The following is an 18,987-nucleotide window of genomic DNA, read 5'->3' on the forward strand; positions in this document are numbered from 1 at the left end:
TGTTCCGAAGGTCAAAGTTCGTACTTCCGGTTATGGGTTTCCGGTCTCACCCAAGAAGGTTCGTTAGACAGGAAAAAAGCCGATTTGTAGTTTTGTCTAATCTTCGCACACATATCAGGTATTTATATACATATTGCAGCCAGTAGCACCTTAGAACAAATTTTGTACTTTATTTTTACCGATTAACGTGAAAATTATTGATTATTTTTCGCTGTGTTCATTTTATGTTTGTCAAGTCCAACAAGCTTTGAAGTCCACGCCCGGCGCACACGCACCACGCACGGCGTTATTAAGAATACTCCCCTAGTTAAACAAAAAAAACACGGAATAATCATTTATTGTACGTAAATCGGTCTGTTGCTTCAAGTACGCGAAGTAAGGTAACGTAGCCTACATGGAATACGGTCATTTATTTGCAATACTATTTAAAACGAGAACTATAACGTGGTCTGTCGTTTGAAGACTTGAATGACAATGCTGCAGTTCTGTAGCTCGCTTGGTTTCGCTGTCGGTTATTTTGTTCGAAACCAAGCGAGCTACAGAACTGCAGCTAGAATGACTAGTGAATCCTTTCTAAAGCAGTGCTAAGTTGCGCACCTATATTCAGAACAATATCAACACATTTCCCCTCGATCTGTTGCAGAACATGTCGGTTCGTGTGGTAAGGCAGAGTAAATACCGTCACATTTTCGGTAAAGTGCTGAAGAAGGAGAATTGCTATGATGGTGTACGAGTAACTCGTTCTTCTCAAGATGGTACTTTTTGTTCCGCAAACTCTAAGTTTGTTGCCATTTGTATCGAGGCTGCAGGTGGCGGTGCTTTCCTCGTCTTGAAAACAACTGGGGTAAGATTTTTTTCTTTCAAACTTTTATCTGAAAATATTTTCGAACTTTATAACTTCCTGCATGATATTATTTTGGCCAACATGCGGTGGATACTCTGTATCCTTTTTATGAAGACACCGAGTAAACTGGCTGCACAAATATTCTTTGAACATGGCTAATTAAGTTTAATTAATTAGTATTACTGCAACCTTAGTTAAATTATAATTGTATTTATCAATTTTGTAGATTTTTTTCAAAATATTGTTGTTAATGTTGATGCCCTCATTTTGTGAATGGGTGTGTCTGTCAACATTTACCTGTGTTGTTGTGTACATATCACAGTCTGTTGGAGGAATGACTCAGTTCACAACTATAATAGACATGCCCTTATAAGGAGTTTCCCTAAAGCACTGGGTCATCAGTAAAATACTTTATTTGTATCATAATTATTTTCTCTGTTACTTTAACAAAATTGCAGAGCTTCTGAAAATATTTGAATGGGATATATTGACTAGGGGATTAATTTCAGCATATTTTTCTATGTCCTCTGAAGTTTTTGTGTGTGGTTTTGTGAAGAAAACAATACATTAATAATTTCACATGGTTTTAATTGGGGGAATATTGCTATTGATGAAAAGGAGAGAATACAACCCAATGACTTAAACAAACATGACAAAAAGTTAAAAAATCATTGCATGCTTGAATTGGCTTTAAAATTGTGCTTTTAGACTTTGCAGGAAAATTTAATTTTCATTTTATTTTTAATTTTTTGACAAAAATGATAGGATATTTTTTGTGAGATTTTAAGAAGGTATTATGTCTATGACTGCCTACAGTCAGTATATTTACCACACATCATGTATAATAACCAACCAGAATTTGACACAGTGCTGTTTTTCAGGATTTTATTACCTGTAAATAATGTTACAAGTTAATTTAAGCTGAGGTTTATTGCCTGTACTTCAATGGTTATCCGCATTCCCTTGCAAATTCTAACAGAATATACATTTACAAATATTCCCAAATTTGGAAATATTATATTTTACTTGGATGTTAATGGAATATTACATTAAGGTGTCAAATTTGAGAATTTGTTGTGATTGAAGAAAGTAAAAACTAAAATGACTAAATAATGTGAAAGAATGGGTAAAATGGGACTAATTTTAAAAACTAATTTTTGTCTGGTCTATGTAAATAAAATACTGGTATTTGCAAAAAAAAGTTTTGTAAGATGGTCTACTTCCTCGTACCAAGCGGATCTGTTTACCAGGAAGTATCTCAAATGGGTGTATGTGAATGATAAGAATAATGTCAAGAGAATTAAATGGTGTGGTTCCTATAACCTACCTACCCTATTTTCACTTCCCAACCCTAAACTTTTTTTTAGTTAATATTGCAATATAGTCTTCAAAGCAGTAAATCTTAGTTTTGCAGGAAAAAAACTACAGTGGATTTATTCTAAATTTTTGATTGGTCCATTAGTTATAGTCAGTCTAGAACATTTCAATGGCACTACACTATACAATGTTTGCATTCAATCCTAATATGCCTGAAACAGTTTAAGATCGCCATTCCTCAATTGATTTAAAATTGGTAGATTGACAAGAAATTGTATTGCAAACAATGTTTTGTTGTGTCTTAACCATTATTGATAGATTATATTAAAACTTGGTGAATTGGACAGCCTGGGGGGTAATTTCTACATGGCAATTGATCTGCTTGCTGTTTCACAAAATGTTGTCTTATAAAAAGGCGGTCATCTGGTAGCCATTTTGCTTTTTAATATTCATTTGCTTAGTTGGTTGTGGAAACTTAACAATAAAGCATGCTAAATGCTTTTGTTGCACAAAGTTGTGTTTTCTTTGTCATATTGTCCCTATCTGATGTAAAGCCATTCATGAATTCCTAGGCAGTATGCAAGTGTTAATGCCTGTTTTTTCCAAAATATCTCCTCACGGTCACCTACCGGGGTATATAACTTTGCAAACAGAGCAGAACAAGGCAAATTCAATGTTTGGCATTCTTTCATTACACCAAATATAGATTTGCTGGAATCCTAGGTATTCTGATTTCATTGTTATGATTACATCTAAGCAATAGATGTTTTATTCAAGTTTCATTTTTTTTTTTTGTAAAACTACAAAAATAATATTTTATATCATTTTGTATGCCATCAAAAGAAATCCTATTTTGTCTCTTTTTAAAAGTTAGTTTCTGTTTCTTCAAAATTGTAAATACTGGTAACAAGTTTTATCATAAAAATGTTATAACTAATCAGTGGAATTTAAAAACATGAAAACTTGTGTAGTACATGTACTCAAGTAAGTGAAAAAACAAACAAACAAAAATAAGTAAAAGGTTTAAAACTGGTGTTCCTCACAGTCCTATAAAATATTTTGAAATAGTTACATGCCATTTTGCCAGATTATGAGAATAGACTTCTTGAATCTTAAAATTAGTGAAAATATAATTTAGTAACTAAAATAGCATGCTATTACACAGTACCCAGGGCATTGCATGCTGGAGCTTTTTTATATACCGGTAATAGATATTGTCAATATCTTGACCATTTGTGGTGGCCTTCTGCAGTCTACTGATATAATATGTTGATACCAGGTACTTTAACTAGTCGCTTATCTGACAAAAACATTTTTTTTGTTACCTGAATACTGTCAATTGCTAAGAATGTATTGTGGAAGTGAATTTTATCAAAGTTGTACTACAATCCTTCGGCATTGTTTTTTTGCTGGAAAACTGCATGATGTTATTTTTCAAAAAAAAGCGATAACCAATCGCAATTCTTAATGAGTTTCAGATAACAGTACAAATGTATTTGACCAACTGTTGTAATAAAATATGCGAAGGGTTTTCCATTTTGTTGTGAATCTTTGGTTGGTAATGAAACATTGTGTGTGAATATGTTTTGACAGAAATTTTCACTTTTCCACCAACTAATGATGTACCTTGCTCAATATAGAGTATACATATGTAGTCTTTGATTTGTATCAATGATTTATACATGTATAAGGTATACAAAATGTATGATATCTTAGATGACCACAAAAACATACATTTCTTGAAATGATTGTGCAATAAGTGAGTCACTAATAATAGAACTGATTACTGTTTTTGGTAGCTTGCATATTTGCAGATGTAAAATGTATATTTGCATATTTCATTTCAGTGATAATCTCACTTATTTGTCCTTATGTAATAAAACATTATCAATAATCCATTAGGGCCTTCTCTAGGTTGCTAAGACTTTTAGCCAAACTGGTCATCAAGTCACTGTCATCAACTTCAGGCCTACCATACATGAATAATGCAGTAAAGCATTAGGGCAAATTTGTTTTTGAGTCACTTAATAAATAAATAATTCAATAAATTTAGCCTTTTGGACAATTAGCAAGCCATTGTACATGTATACTGTGTTCTGTGACAGTATTGGTTGGAAATAATTTCAATTTGACAAGCATTAAATAGGGTCACATTCAAATGATAGCATATCATGGCAGTTTGTTTTTCATGAGATCTTCAAATGCTAACATATCATGGTAGTTCGTTTTTCACAAGTACTTCAAATGATAGCATATCATGGTACAATGTAGTTCGTTTTTCATGAAATCTTCATCACATTGCTGTGCATGGTTGTGAAAGTTGTATATCCTTATTTTATAAATCTTTGAATATATTATTTGTTATAGGGTGGTCGTATTGATATGAATGCAGCCCGTGTATGCGGCCATAAAGCAGAGGTCCTGGATTTGGCATGGTGTCCATTCAATGATAACATCATTGCTAGTTCGTCAGAAGACTGTTCTATCAAACTTTGGGAGATTCCAGACGAAGGTTTAACTGAAAATCTGACTGAGTATTTAGTAGATCTCCAATACCATCAAAGAAGAGTCACTCAAATCCTCTGGCATCCATCAGCTTTGAATATATTACTCAGTGTGGGTAAGTTTATGTCAACCTTTTTGACCCCACAATTGCCAAGTGTGGGTAAGTTTATGTCAACCTCTTTGACCCCACAATTGCCAAGTATGGGTAAGTTTATGTCAACCTCTTTGACCCCACAATTGCCAAGTATGGGTAAGTTTTCACATCAACCTTTTCGACCCCACAATTGCCAAGTATGGGTAAGTTTATGTCAACCTTTTTGACCCCACAATTGCCAAGTGTGGGTAAGTTTATGTCAACCTCTTTGACCCCACAATTGCCAAGTATGGGTAAGTTTATGTCAACCTCTTTGACCCCACAATTGCCAAGTATGGGTAAGTTTTCACATCAACCTTTTCGACCCCACAATTGCCAAGTATGGGTAAGTTTATGTCAACCTCTTTGACCCCACAATTGCCAAGTGTGGGTAAGTTTATGTCAACCTCTTTGACCCCACAATTGCCAAGTATGGGTAAGTTTTCACATCAACCTTTTCGACCCCACAATTGCCAAGTATGGGTAAGTTTATGTCAACCTCTTTGACCCCACAATTGCCAAGTATGGGTAAGTTTTCACATCAACCTTTTCGACCCCACAATTGCCAAGTTTGGGTAAGTTTATGTCAACCTTTTTGACCCCACAATTGCCAAGTATGGGTAAGTTTTCACATCAACCTTTTCGATCCCACAATTGCCAAGTATGGGTAAGTTTTCACATCAACCTTTTCGACCCCACAATTGCTAAGTATGGGTAAGTTTTCACATCAACCTTTTCGATCCCACAATTGCCAAGTATGGGTAAGTTTTCACATCAACCTTTTCGACCCCACAATTGCTAAGTATGGGTAAGTTTTCACATCAACCTTTTCGACCCCACAATTGCCAAGTATGGGCAAGTTTTCACATCAACCTTTTCGATCCCACAATTACCAAGTATGGGTAAGTTTTCACATCAACCTTTTCGACCCCACAATTGCCAAGTATGGGTAAGTTTTCACATCAGTGTTCTCCCCAGGATGTAAACAGCGTGGCGGTCCCGCCACAGTGCTTCGATTTGCCGCCACACCGGTATGACACCGCCACGGTGATTAGCAAGACCGCCACAGTGCTTTTTTCATTGGGGATCTCGTCACGCTGGTCGGCCGGACCGGCACTCAAAATTAGCAACCACCACGGAAACGCGTCCGACTATTGTCATATTGTTATTATACTTACGTACCGACCGACAAGCATCCTGCCAGTCGTGGATAATAATTTGTAAACAATAGACATAGTCGTGCGATGTGGTATCGGCTTTAAACAGTACAAGTCAATTTTGTAAAATTAGCACCTCTTTGTAAGTAAATATTTTCTGACAATAGATGCAGTCTTTAGATTGATAGCTAAAATTCATTCAAAATCAATTCCACCCCGATGTAACATGGGCAAAGCGGAGTTCACGATCAGTTTACGCTACTCAAGAAAAAAAAACGTGTTTATTACGTGATTGGGTAAAATACATTTGAACTGTTATCATCGTGAATCATGTAAAAATTCTTCTTTCAATACTTCTTTTACCTTTCAAAATGTTGCTAATCACCTTTTTTGAAAACCATCATGCAGTTTTCATCTGAAATCCATACCAACACATCGTGCTACGACATCGCTTTACTTCCGCAATGTAATTTTTTATGATCACGATCATTCGGAAAACTTCGGGTTTTACCGGCAATTACCATGCAGCATTCTGATTGGTTAATGGCGTTTTTGACCCACCGGGTCAAAGGACACATGCGGTCAACTAACGCGTCACAGCTATCATGGCGGGTCTGTGTTTTTCACGAAGTGATCGAGTGATCAAAAATAATTTCTCTCGATAAAACTAGTTCAAATTTTACGTTTTTTTCATATAAAAAAAGAAGTATTTAATTTTTGCATGGCATCATGACTGAGTAAGCGAAATTATTGGTATAACCGATGTATAACATCGCTAAGTAAGTTATGTCACGTCGTAACTTTGATGATTGTTTGGAAGTGTTATTTCTTCGTTCATTTACTGTAAATGTAAAATGCCCAAAATAAAAGTGTTTATAACACTGTGTAAAGCAAATAAATATCTGCCACTTTGTTTTTGAAAATATATGTTGTTTATTGTGTGGGTGTAAATGCGCTTTGATCAATTTCTATTATTATGTAAATGATATGCAAATTAGGCCACCACAGTGGTTTAAATTCCTGGGGAGAACACTGCACATCAACCTTTTCGACCCCACAATTGCCAAGTTTGGGTAAGTTTTCACATCAACCTTTTCAACCCCACAATTGCCAAGTATGGGCAAGTTTTCACATCAACCTTTTCGACCCCACAATTGCCAAGTATGGGTAAGTTTTCACATCAACCTTTTCGACCCCACAATTGCCAAGTATGGGTAAGTTTTCACATCAACCTTTTCGACCCCACAATTGCCAAGTATGGGTAAGTTTTCACATCAACCTTTTCGATCCCACAATTGCCAAGTATGGGTAAGTTTTCACATCAACCTTTTCGACCCCACAATTGCCAAGTTTGGGTAAGTTTTCACATCAACCTTTTCGACCCCACAATTGCCAAGTATGGGTAAGTTTTCACATCAACCTTTTCGACCCCACAATTGCTAAGTATGGGTAAGTTTTCACATCAACCTTTTCGACCCCACAATTGCCAAGTTTGGGTAAGTTTTCACATCAACCTTTTCGACCCCACAATTGCCAAGTATGGGAATGTTTTCACATCAATTCATTAAAAATATGTTTAAAGATTGATAAGTCTATAAAGTGAGTGCGCTACTAATGATGCTGTTTTTGTAGGTCAAGATGATAAAATACTAATATGGAATGTATCCACTGCGGAAATTCTGGTAGAGGTTAATATGGAATCAAATATCTTCTGTGCTTCCTGGAACTATAATGGCAGTCTCTTTGCAACCACATCAAAAGACAAGAAATTACGTGTACATGATGCAAGAAGTGGGGAAGTAAAACAGGTTAGAGTAATTGAATACTATTATAATATGACCAGTATGAATCTAGCCATCTGATTAGCTGAAGCCATGGTTTATATCTGGCAATATATGACTCAGGCCCTGTTTGATGAATAATTAATAAAATAAAAACTGGAATAAACTGGATTGAAATATGATAAATATTGTCGTCTGCAAGTCACTAGCGACATTTTCAGAACATAGTAATTATGTCAGACTACGAGCCTCAGATCAATTTTGATCTCAATTTCAAATGGGACCAGCTGGATGAAACTGACGCTACCGATGAAGAACATCTTCAAGCTACAATTGAATGGTAGCAACAGAACGCCGGCGGTAATAATGAGCCAGATCGACAAATGCCGGTGTCTACCGAAGGACAAAGATTCCCAGAATTTTCAGAAGAAATGGTCGAAAACTTGGCAGCAAAGAAAAATGAAGTGAATACTAACGCCTCCACCTCCGACCGTGACCTGGTGTCCCTTTTACATTTGGTGTGGTTTTATGTACTGTTTTTCTTTTGCCGAAGGGGACGGGAGGGTCTTTGGGATTTACACAAAGAAAGTTTTGTTTTAAAGAAAGATGACAGGGGACGGGATTCTATCATTTTGGCCTATTTGAAAGCAACCAAAACCACCTCGGGGGATTTGAAGGATGACTTTAAATCAGAGAAACTGATGTACAAAACAGACTTCCCACTTTGTCCTGTTACGGCCATTCTAAATTATACAAGTAAGCTTCACCCAAGCAATAATGCTTTTTTCCAGCGGCCTATTAGTAACTTTACAGGTAGGGAAACAACTTGGTACACAAACGCTCCTTTGGATCACAATACTTTGGGGGAAATGATGAAAAAAATATCAGCGGCCGCAGAGTTGAGCATGCTGTACACTAACCACTTTGTGAGAGCAACCACTCTTAAATTAATGAATGATGCTGGAATACCAACACGGATAATCATGAATTTAAGTGGCCATCGGAATGAAGGGAGTATCGGGAGTTACTGTCGTGACAGTTCTAGTGAACAAAAACGTCAGTGTAGTGTAATTTCAGTGTCAAAAGTTGGTGTTCCTACCGTTGATGAGAGTGTTAAAAATTACCTTCCAATGGCCCCCCAGTTCCAGCATCATTCGGCCGTCAACATCGGTCATGGCTCAAGTACAGTGTCAGAGAAATATCTCCACAAGTGAAACGGTATGCTCAAGCTCAGTCGCCACAGAAAACCTGTTCAAAAACTGCACTTTCGGAGGCTCTGTCTATGTGTATATTTCTCCAAAACCGAACTAAAATCCTTGAAAACGACAACTTGAAAAATTTCAAACCGCCACGTTCAAATTTACCACTCTTAACAAATGTTAATGTATTAATCCGCGATATTTATAATGTCGATTCATCTGTATATTTTTTCTGTTTTAATATTTGTATAAACCTTTCTATTTATTGACGATGTATTTTAAGTAATAAACTTGAAATTTTCAAATTAGCATTTGAAACTTAGCATATTTGGGTTAAATATCCGCTACCAAATACCCTCGCGTGTCGTTTATAACCTCTAACTATTTAGACTATTACACCTTCTACTGTCTCATTCTTTTGGTCAATCTCTTGTATATCACCTGTTAAATTCATCATCTGCCATACGAAAATATCACATTGAACTAGAAACTAAATACTTACAGTTGTGCGAGTACACCCCATTTGTGAACTAACTCATTTGAGGTTTGTTGTTGTACATCATCATTTTGGTGTCTCTTCAATGAGTCTGAGGCACAATCACCAAAGATACAGTGGTTTTGGCATCTCCACTGAATCTGTGGTGCAATCACCAAGGATACATACAATGGCTTTGGCCTCCCAATCGAGTCTGTGGCAAACTCACCTGGGATACAGTTGCTTTGGCCTCCCCACTGAGTCAGTGACAAACTCATCCATGGTATAGTGGCTTTGGCCTTTCCATTGAGACCGACATACTCAAGGGCTCAGATGCCTTTGCCTCACCAATGAGACTGTGGCACACTCACAGAATGTACAGAGGCTTTTGACTTCTCAGGACCCCATTTTGATGTTTATTATCTAGATCTACAGGTATGGGGTTTGGTGCAACAAACACTATGCTTGCAACCTGTGTTTTTATACAATGTTTCTTTTGATTTCAGGAAGGTAATGGACATGAAGGTGCCAAGCCACAGCGTGTTGTATTCTTGAAAGACAATAAGATAATCACAACTGGGTTCTCAAAAATGAGCGAACGTCAATATGCTCTCTGGGATGCTGTAAGTATACACTATTCTAACAAAGAATGTCTTTACTCTCTGATAAAATCCTCCTGAAATAAAACATTGATTGCATTGCTTAATTAATCATTTCAATGACCCGGCTTTTACATAATTAGCCCCTGTTCGAACAAAGTTTGAAAACGGGGACTTATAATTCGGTCTCCTTGCGTCCGTCTGTTCGTCCGTTCGTTCGTGTGTGCGTCCATCCGTCCGGAGTCATATTTCAGAATCTGTCAAACCAATTCTATTCATTCTTTGCATGTACCTAGTACTTTATGTGGGACATATGCACATGCAGTGGTTTAGTGATTCGATTCAAAATGGCCGACTGGCAGCCATCTTGTTTTTTGAAAATGGCGTATTTTGGACATGCTTTGTCAGTTTTCATTCAAATTTGGCACATACTTTATACATGTTAGGATACATGTCCATGAAAATTTGTTTTAAAATCGGATCAATGATGGTCGATTGACAGCCATCTGACTTTTTGGCATTAGTACTATATTTCCAAGATTTATGTACCATTTTCATTCATATTTGGCACATACATCATACATGTCACTTTGTTTCATAATCAAGTCGAAGATGGACGAATAACGGCTGTTTTTATTTTTGGCCATATTACATATCTCTGTCACCCATGTATCATTTTCATTGATATTTAGCATGTCATAAATGGATACATGTACATGTCAAATCAATTTGATCAAATATGGCTGACTGGCAGCCATCTTGTTTGTTTAAAATGTGATAACTTGGACATGCTTTCACTTGTGATCTTTTGTTTTTTTTGCTATGTCTTAAACTGGAGGGGTCGTCACACAACATGTGTTCTAATTTGATGTAAATGTATACGCCACTTTGGTCTCAAGTTTCAAGGACATGCTCGCAACAACCCCTCCACTTTAATATGACAAGCACAAAGAGAACTTTCACAAATTTTACGAGGACTGTGTCATTTTGAATGACTTGTTTAAGTTTAATGTTCATTTTTATTTGAGATGTGTTTCTAATATTGTACATGGGTTGGTGCTAGGTGCTGTCATAGTTTTGAAATGTCTCACAAAGTATGTACTGTATTATTCATGGAAACTATCACTTCTTGTGTATGAAGTGTGGACATTTAATGAACAAATGAGACAGAACCCCCCCCCCCCCCCATCTCTTCACACCATGTATAATTAAATAAAATGCATGGTATTAATAATTACAATTATCTTTTATTTTCAGGATGATTTGAGTAATCCTGTAATCCTGGAAAATTTAGATACAAGTAATGGAACAATGTTTCCATTTTACGATCAAGACTGCAGTGTACTTTATCTTGCAGGCAAGGTGAGGACCTGACATATTTTATATCTACTCTAATTTACTTTATATCATGAGAAGAAGGGTCTTATAATCATTATTTTGAATAAGGAATGGATTTGTTCTTGTTTTCATGTCATAAGTTCTGATATCAGAGGTGGGTATTGTTTTCATGTTTGGTGCTATTATTAATTCTCTAGGGAGATGGAAGCATTCGTTACTTTGAAATCAGCGATGAACCTCCATTTATTCACTACCTCAATACGTACACTTCGTCATCACCGCAGCGTGGTTTAGGTTTCATGAATAAACGAGGGTGTCTGGTCAATTCTTGTGAAATTGCCAGGTTTTATAAACTACACCAGAAAGGAGTATGTGAACCTATTTCTATGATTGTTCCAAGAAAGGCAAGTTCTTTTCCTAAAACTTTAAATAGATATTTTCCAACCTAAAATTCAGTGATACATTTTCACGTTTTGTAAAATAGTCACTTAATTTCAACATCATTTTGGTTCATTTTGAGGAACATTTTGCTACTGTTAGTCTTAACTGGGTTTATAGACTATATATACATGTAGAAACCAAAAACTGTCAACTGTTGGATGCTATAGTACACAAATGAGTAAAACATGCAGGTTTGGCACAGTTTATACTTTTGATTTTATTTTACTCAAATTGAAGAAATAAATATCTGCCCAAATATTATGACAAAATTGTGCAATTGGCCAAAAAATCGAATTTCGTAATTTTTTTTTCCCCTTTATTTTTGTACAATGTGCGATCTAAAATAAACTTTTTAATTTCTCCACAAATATAAGGTAGATAAGATTACTGAAAACACAGGATTTATTTTATTTGATCATTTTGTCTGTAAACAGAGTGATTTATTTCAATCGGATATTTTCCCGGATACTGTGTCAGATGAACCAGCAATTACTGCTGAAGATTGGTCAGAAGGCAAGGATGCAGATCCAAATACAATGTCGATGAAAACATTCTATCATGAAACAGAGAGGGAAACCAAGATGGCCACCAAACCAAAAGCCAATCTGTTAGCCAAGAAAGTTACTGTCAAATCTAAGGTGGAGGAGCCACCCAAAGAGGTAGAAAAACCTAAACCAAAGAAAGTTGTTATTGCTGCGTCCACTCCTGTTAAGACTGAGGAAAGACATCCTCCCAAAAAAGAAGAGACTCCAAGACCAGAACCGTCAAAACCATCATGGGTTAGAGACCACCATGATGATGTACCAAAACAAGAAGTCAAACCACAGTCTACTAATGCTGCATCAGCACCACCTTCCGTCAGTGTGAGTACTTACAGTGCATACAAACAGAAAATCTGGTTAATTTTGTCACAAGTCACCATTTTTTACCCTTTTTGAAACTTTTTTGAAACAGGATTTGATAAAAAAGCTGAATTTAATCTTTGAACAAGGTTTGATTATGTAAATTGTGTTTGAGATAAAATATATGCACCAATAAACCATCAGTGTTGCTGTTCATATTTTTATATTATTGGAGGTATTTTTTCAAAATTTAGTTGCTTTTCATGCTTTTATTTTTACATCGGTTAATCTTGTAACACCATAAATGTTGCATGTTTTTTTTTTATAACACAATTTAACATCAAAACAAAATGTAGATTTTAGGGCCCATTGATCGTAATTAAAAGTCCAAATATGGGTTATAATTTAAATATTTTAAATGAAAATAATTTTACTTGATTCAGTAAATGCTACATAATCTATTCCAAGTCCGATGTAGGTATAGGCTTTTAAAATTGTTATTGTTAGCTCCGTTGTCTACTTTGTCGAGCGGTGCTTATCATACGAGTGATTGTCCGTCGTTGTCCGTGCCAATGTTTTACTTTTTTGACTTCTTCTTGAAAACTATAAGCCTCAATGCTTTGATACTTGGTGTTTATGTAACTTGGGTAGACCTCTCTCAGATTTGTTCATTTTGTAATATCTTTAATTCTCTAATTTTGGTGAATATTTTTGGTAAAAAGTGATATTTTCGACTTCTTGTTAAAAACCACAAGTCTGATTGCTTAGATATTACATATATAGATACTACATGTGGACCTCACTCAGATTTGTTCATTTCATGATGATATCTTCAATTTTCTAATTTTGATGAATATTTTTGTCATTTTTGGTAAAAAGTGATATTTGCGACTTCTTGTTAAAAACCGCAAGTCCAATTGCTTTGATAATACATATATAGATACATGTGGACCACTCTCAGATTTGTTCATTTCGTGATGATATCTTCAATTCTTTAATTTTGATGTATATTTTTGTCATTTTCGGTAAAAAGTGATATTTTTGACTTTTTGTGGAAAACCGCAAGTCTGATTGCTTTTGTATTACACATATAGGTACTACATGTGGACCTCTTTCAGATTTGTTAATTTCGTGGTGATATCTTCAATTATCTAATTTTGATGATTATTTTTGTCATTTTTGGTGAAAAGTGATATTTTTGAATTCTTGTTAAAACAGCAAGTCCCATTGCTTTGATACTTTACATATTGTTCATTTTCTAATGATATCTTCTGTTCTTTAATTGAAATGTGCATTGCTAACATCAGAGCTGTCTCAGCCAATAGGCTGCTTATTGTTTTTTTTATGAAAATCGTTTTGGTTATACTTTATTATTAAATTTTATATGTATTGTATCTTGGGCTATGACATAAAAAAAATAACAATAAAAATAATGTATATAAAAATTGAAAAAAAATGAAGCCTATACCTACATTTGAATTTTAATCAGATTTATCTATTCAATAAACTGGATTTCATTAATGATTGTCTTTATTTTTGTTATAATTTCAGAATGCTAAGTTTGATGAGTTGATGCAAGAAATGAAGCGATTGAAAGCGACTGTGGCGGAACATGAAGAAAGAATCAAGACGTTGGAAGAACAAGGTGTCAGTACTTATAAATAAATCTACTCTTCTACTCACTTTTTTTTTCTAAGAAAGCTTGCTAATCAAACAAATTGTTTAACACGCAGTCTTTCATGATAAAAAGAAAGTAACACTTTTTAATTTGTAAATTATCCACCATGTTTTAGCATTTTGCTGCAGAGAACACTGTTTCTGTAATTCCTTCCATGAACCTAATGGTGGACAACTAACCAACCCACAATTCATTGTGCACATTAACACAATGCCATCCAGTTGTAAGCTTCCATGGATAGTTAAAATAAATGGAATTGTCAGCAGATGATATATTAAGAAGTATTTGACTATGACACTGAACGACGATGACAACAACATAATTTACAACTATTGGAAATTTACCTAGATTAGCTCCAACATGACACTAAAATGATATTCAGAGAACTAAGAACAAATTTAAAAAGTTTGTGGTCATATCTTTTTTTACAAAATAATGCCTCTTATTTTATAGTGTATTTTCCCTGAAAATAAGTTGTTTTCTTAAAATATTGACAGTAAAAAAGAACCTGTGTTATGCAGTTTTAATGGATATACGTGATAACCGAGATACACTAGAAATTGTTGTGGATGCAACCATGATTTGATGAAATCTAAAATTTGATATTTTCTAATTTCATGTTCCCCTATACACACATACCATAAGGTGATTAACTTCACTTCACTCAATACTCTAAGTGTCAATAACATGGTTTTGGGCATAGTAGATGAATTGTGTGTTTTATAGTGTGTGTCTTTAATTGTACTCATACTTTATTGTTTCCTAGGTGACATCAAACAAACAAATAAATGACTCTGAAGGTAAAATGTCCTCAAGTGGAGTTTTTCATAATCATGCTTTTATATCTGAACTATGCATTTGAGAAAATTATAATTCATTTTGTAAATTAAATTTTCCAACTGCGCATTATCCTTACTTTAATTTGCTTGTACCCACTAATGGCATGTCGCAATACATGCGATTTACTGAGTACTCAGGTCAAAGGTCAAGTTGAGCTTTAATCTAAGACACTTAATTCTTTACTTCTAGGTTGGGGAAGATTAGTCATTTTTACTATGAATGTCTTTAATTATGACATTGACAGCTAGTTCAGGGTAAAGGGAATATGAATTAGTACAATTTGATTGGGGTCTATAGTTTAGTCTCGGACAAATACACGTATACCATGGATGCTCTATTACCGGTAGTGGCTTATCTCAAATAAAGCTGTTTACAGAATCATTAAAATATTACTTATTTGACCATAGCAACACCTCTGTAATTTACTCAAGCTTATGTGATACCATAGCAACACCTCTGTAATTTATGTAATCATATGCACTACTAATAGAGCAAATATGGTTTTTACCCCGAACTATGGGACAGCAAATCTGAACCATTGGAAGTCAAATAACCTTCATTCATAGGCCAGCTTAAATGCAGCAAATGCTTACTTCCCAGAAGATTAAGGTCATTGGCTGACCATGACTTTGTTCATTTGGTGCATGTATTGTAGGAGACTTTTGTCAAATGCTTTGAGCACCAGGTGTTTGCCAAAACATTGCAATAGTATAGGAGTCTGTTGCATGTTGAGATATCCTGTACTGCTTAATTCATAATGCACTTAAAGTATAAAAATTGTTATGAATATAATCTAGTTTTAGATAAAAAAGCTCTTCAATTTTCGTAATTGTTTTAGTTATAATCAATAAAAGATTATTAAACCAAGTATACGTCTCAGACAGTAAACAAATAATGTGTGCATTGCCAAATTATATCTAATAAATAATCACAAAAATTAATATAATCACATGCATGTAAATAAGTTCATATTAATCAAACTTTAGTTTCATGTATAACATTGGTAAGCAGGTTATATAAATAATAAATTGAATTATCACTTGATAACATATAGAGAATGCAAACCTTAAATGTACCACTAGTATTTGTTTGCATGGTAACCATTAATGACCATGTGATTTTAAATGAATAATATTGGCCGGGAAAGATGATTTTGACCTTGCATTTGATCAGTGCTTCTGATGTCATAAACAAAATAGTTTGCCAAATTTTGATATTCTTTTTTTACCTTGAAACACTCAAAAATGGCAATTTATGATATTTTCCTACAGGTCATTGCACCACGCCTACCGATAGTCTAATATATACGTAGTGTATCAACATTATTTGATTCCTCACTGCAGGGATTTAAATTCAGCATAATTTACTACACAGAATTGATAGAAAATTACTTATTATAAATATTTAAAATGTTACATTGCTGTTTGGTTTAGGATACATGTGTGTATTTGTGATGTAATTTGGTTGTCTGTATAAGTAACTCACTCAATTAGTCTTTAGGTGATCACAGATGTTTGTTGCTCTTATGATCCAAGTTTAGGCTATACCATTAAACAAAATCATAATTGCATCTCAATAAATTGAATGATGTGGAGGACAGTGCCATGCATATGCTATGATTGTGCAATAGTCTTGCATCAGCCGTTCCTTGTAGTGTGTGCGTGTTTGCCTAGTCTGTACTCTGTACGTTTTCCCCCCTCACTGCTCTCCAGATTTCTTCCTACTTTTATATGATTAGTGTAAAATGCATATCTATCACCATTGCCAAGTGCTTTCCAGAAAATACATTTTGCACTAATTTATAACAACAAAGTTTGTATTTTATGAGAGGAGACAATTTGATAACTGATTCTATTTTTTTGCTGCAAATTGTTGTAAATCTTACATGTTAATAGGAATTTTTCAGAAGCACCTATCTCAGTATTTCAATGAATTTTGACATTTTTCTTTTCCTTTTTAACTGTTTACAGAAGATTAAAGAAGACAGCTTGACGAAAGAAATTCGATCACTTACTCGAACTATCAAGAAACACGAAGAACGTCTCAGAGTTCTGGAGGAGCTTCAAGATATCTAGAAAACAAAGAATTATATTTGCCATATAAGCAGTTTCAATTTCTACAACAGACCTGACTTATGTAGACAGCCATATAAATAGGATCTTTCAGATAGTAATTGAGTTGTGTTTTCAATACAACAAATTATAATTTTGCATTATAGGAGCGAGATGCAATACATCCTGATTCCACTGCAAAATGTTTGGCAATATTTTTGGCTTCCATTGCAAGTTTTCTCTTTTGACTTCCTACTTTGGCTGTTGTTTAAGTCTTGAATTAAAAAAAAAGAGATGCTTTTTTTTTTTTTAACACTTCTGTGCAAGCCGTAATTGACCCCTAAACTCTATTAACTCAAGCTGTATTCTTGGTTTAATTTCTCTTGGAAAATTCACTTTTTATTCTGGTTATATCTTATTAAGCATGATTTCTCTTGTGTGTGTATATATATACTATCAGCTGTTAAAAATAATACAGAATTATAAGTTGAGAAATAAATACATAAACCTTGCCTTTTAATAACTTTGTGTACTGTTTTTTTCAAATAGAACTAATGAAAAATAATTTTATACAGTATGATTTTGCAGATTTGATGTCAAAGTTCTGTTTAGATATTTAACATTTATTGATTTACCTGTGTTGTTGAAGAATTATGATGTTCCTTGGACAGTGGTTTACGGTATAATGATCTGATAAATACCGGTATATATTAAAACTTGGACAAAAATCTGAAGGTTATGGCAGACATATTGCGCCGTTTATCAACCAATAAATCCTGTCATGCATTGCTTCCAAATTTGTTAATACTAGTCTTATAAATTCAAATGCGTTGCCTTAATCATGGCAGATATCTTGGCTGCGACTTTTATTATAGTATGCATGTCAAAAAAAATTGTCGACATTTCAACTTCGACACTCAATCATTCCAGTGCTCCCTGATCAAGATATTTTCATTGTGACAAATTTCTGGTACCAGGCTGAATTTCAATGTTTGCTTGCATTAAATATTTTCAACTCTTGTTAGCATTTCCTGTAGAATGTCTAAAAGATGTATGTCAGTGGTCACAGAAATCTTGTGTACTTTATTAGATTCAGAGTGCCAAGTTCTTGTGTACAGGCGTTTCAACTGTGTAAAATGTGGTGGGTTTAATCTCTGTATATATAGGGATGTTTCTGCAGGTACGTTTTATTTGCATACATCTATTTCAGTATTAAGAGCTGTCTGTCCTGTAGTATATATATTTCATTGCATTTAGAGCATAGCAATGATAACCAATTACTGTAAAATGACTAATTTTCACTGGGTTTAAATTTCACTGATTTAACGTTTCAGGCATATTTAGTGGGTTTAAAATTCAGTTTTATCATTTGTATAATGTGTTCCATGCTCAATTTTACATATTCACTGGGTTTTAATTTAGCGCATTTTCCAGTCAGTGAAAAAAGCCAAATTAAAACCCAGTGAATAATTAACCCCTTTACAGTATCAGATTTCAATGAAACTTGGTACATAGATGTGTTGGATATTGCATATCTTGATCACTGCTCGCAGCTGTATTTGTCAATTAGAAACTCGTACTTCTGATATTCAGTATTCCTTATTTGTACTTAATGCCTCCAACACAAGTTTTTTTTAAGCAAATTAAAAGAATTTTTGGTGAACTATGCTTTCTTTCTGCTTTGACAGGAAATCTTACAATTAATGTGCATAGTTATGTTGAAATTGTACCGGTAGTATACAAACCCTTTCTCTGTTTTAAAAAAAATAAAATCATCACAATCACAC

The 18,987-nt window shown here is 34.5% G+C and overlaps 1 protein-coding gene across 3 annotated transcripts; it reads left to right on the plus strand.

The window, feature by feature from the left end:
• Positions 1-27: 27 nt before the first annotated feature.
• Positions 28-18,986, plus strand: LOC100373679 (coronin-1C-like). Of its 3 annotated transcripts, XM_006820697.3 has the most exons (11): positions 28-118; positions 644-844; positions 4,529-4,781; positions 7,589-7,764; positions 9,918-10,034; positions 11,268-11,372; positions 11,546-11,752; positions 12,224-12,652; positions 14,183-14,278; positions 15,076-15,109; positions 17,120-18,986. In XM_006820697.3, the coding sequence occupies exons 2-11, from the start codon at positions 647-649 to the stop codon at positions 17,125-17,127; spliced, it is 1,623 nt and encodes a 540-aa protein (XP_006820760.1). In that variant the 5' UTR covers positions 28-118; positions 644-646; the 3' UTR covers positions 17,128-18,986. The 3 variants fall into 3 exon arrangements, with proteins under 3 accessions (XP_006820760.1, XP_085347533.1, XP_085347534.1); XM_085491407.1 differs by lacking the exon at positions 15,076-15,109; XM_085491408.1 differs by lacking the exons at positions 28-118; positions 15,076-15,109 and adding an exon at positions 359-380.
• Position 18,987: the final 1 nt, after the last annotated feature.

This window comes from Saccoglossus kowalevskii, chromosome 16 (genome assembly GCF_978046115.1).
Source record: "Saccoglossus kowalevskii chromosome 16, keSacKowa6.1, whole genome shotgun sequence".
NCBI classification, from domain to species: Eukaryota; Metazoa; Hemichordata; class Enteropneusta; family Harrimaniidae; genus Saccoglossus; species Saccoglossus kowalevskii.

Excerpts from the sequence above, each read along its gene's own strand:
- LOC100373679 (XM_085491407.1), top strand. The coding sequence starts at position 647 with ATGTCGGTTCGTGTGGTAAGGCAGAGTAAATACCGTCACATTTTCGGT. Across the intron at positions 11,373-11,545 it reads TACTTTATCTTGCAGGCAAG|GGAGATGGAAGCATTCGTTA; the intron begins GTGAGGACCTGA and ends TTAATTCTCTAG. Across the intron at positions 14,279-17,119 it reads AGACGTTGGAAGAACAAGGT|AAGATTAAAGAAGACAGCTT; the intron begins GTCAGTACTTAT and ends AACTGTTTACAG.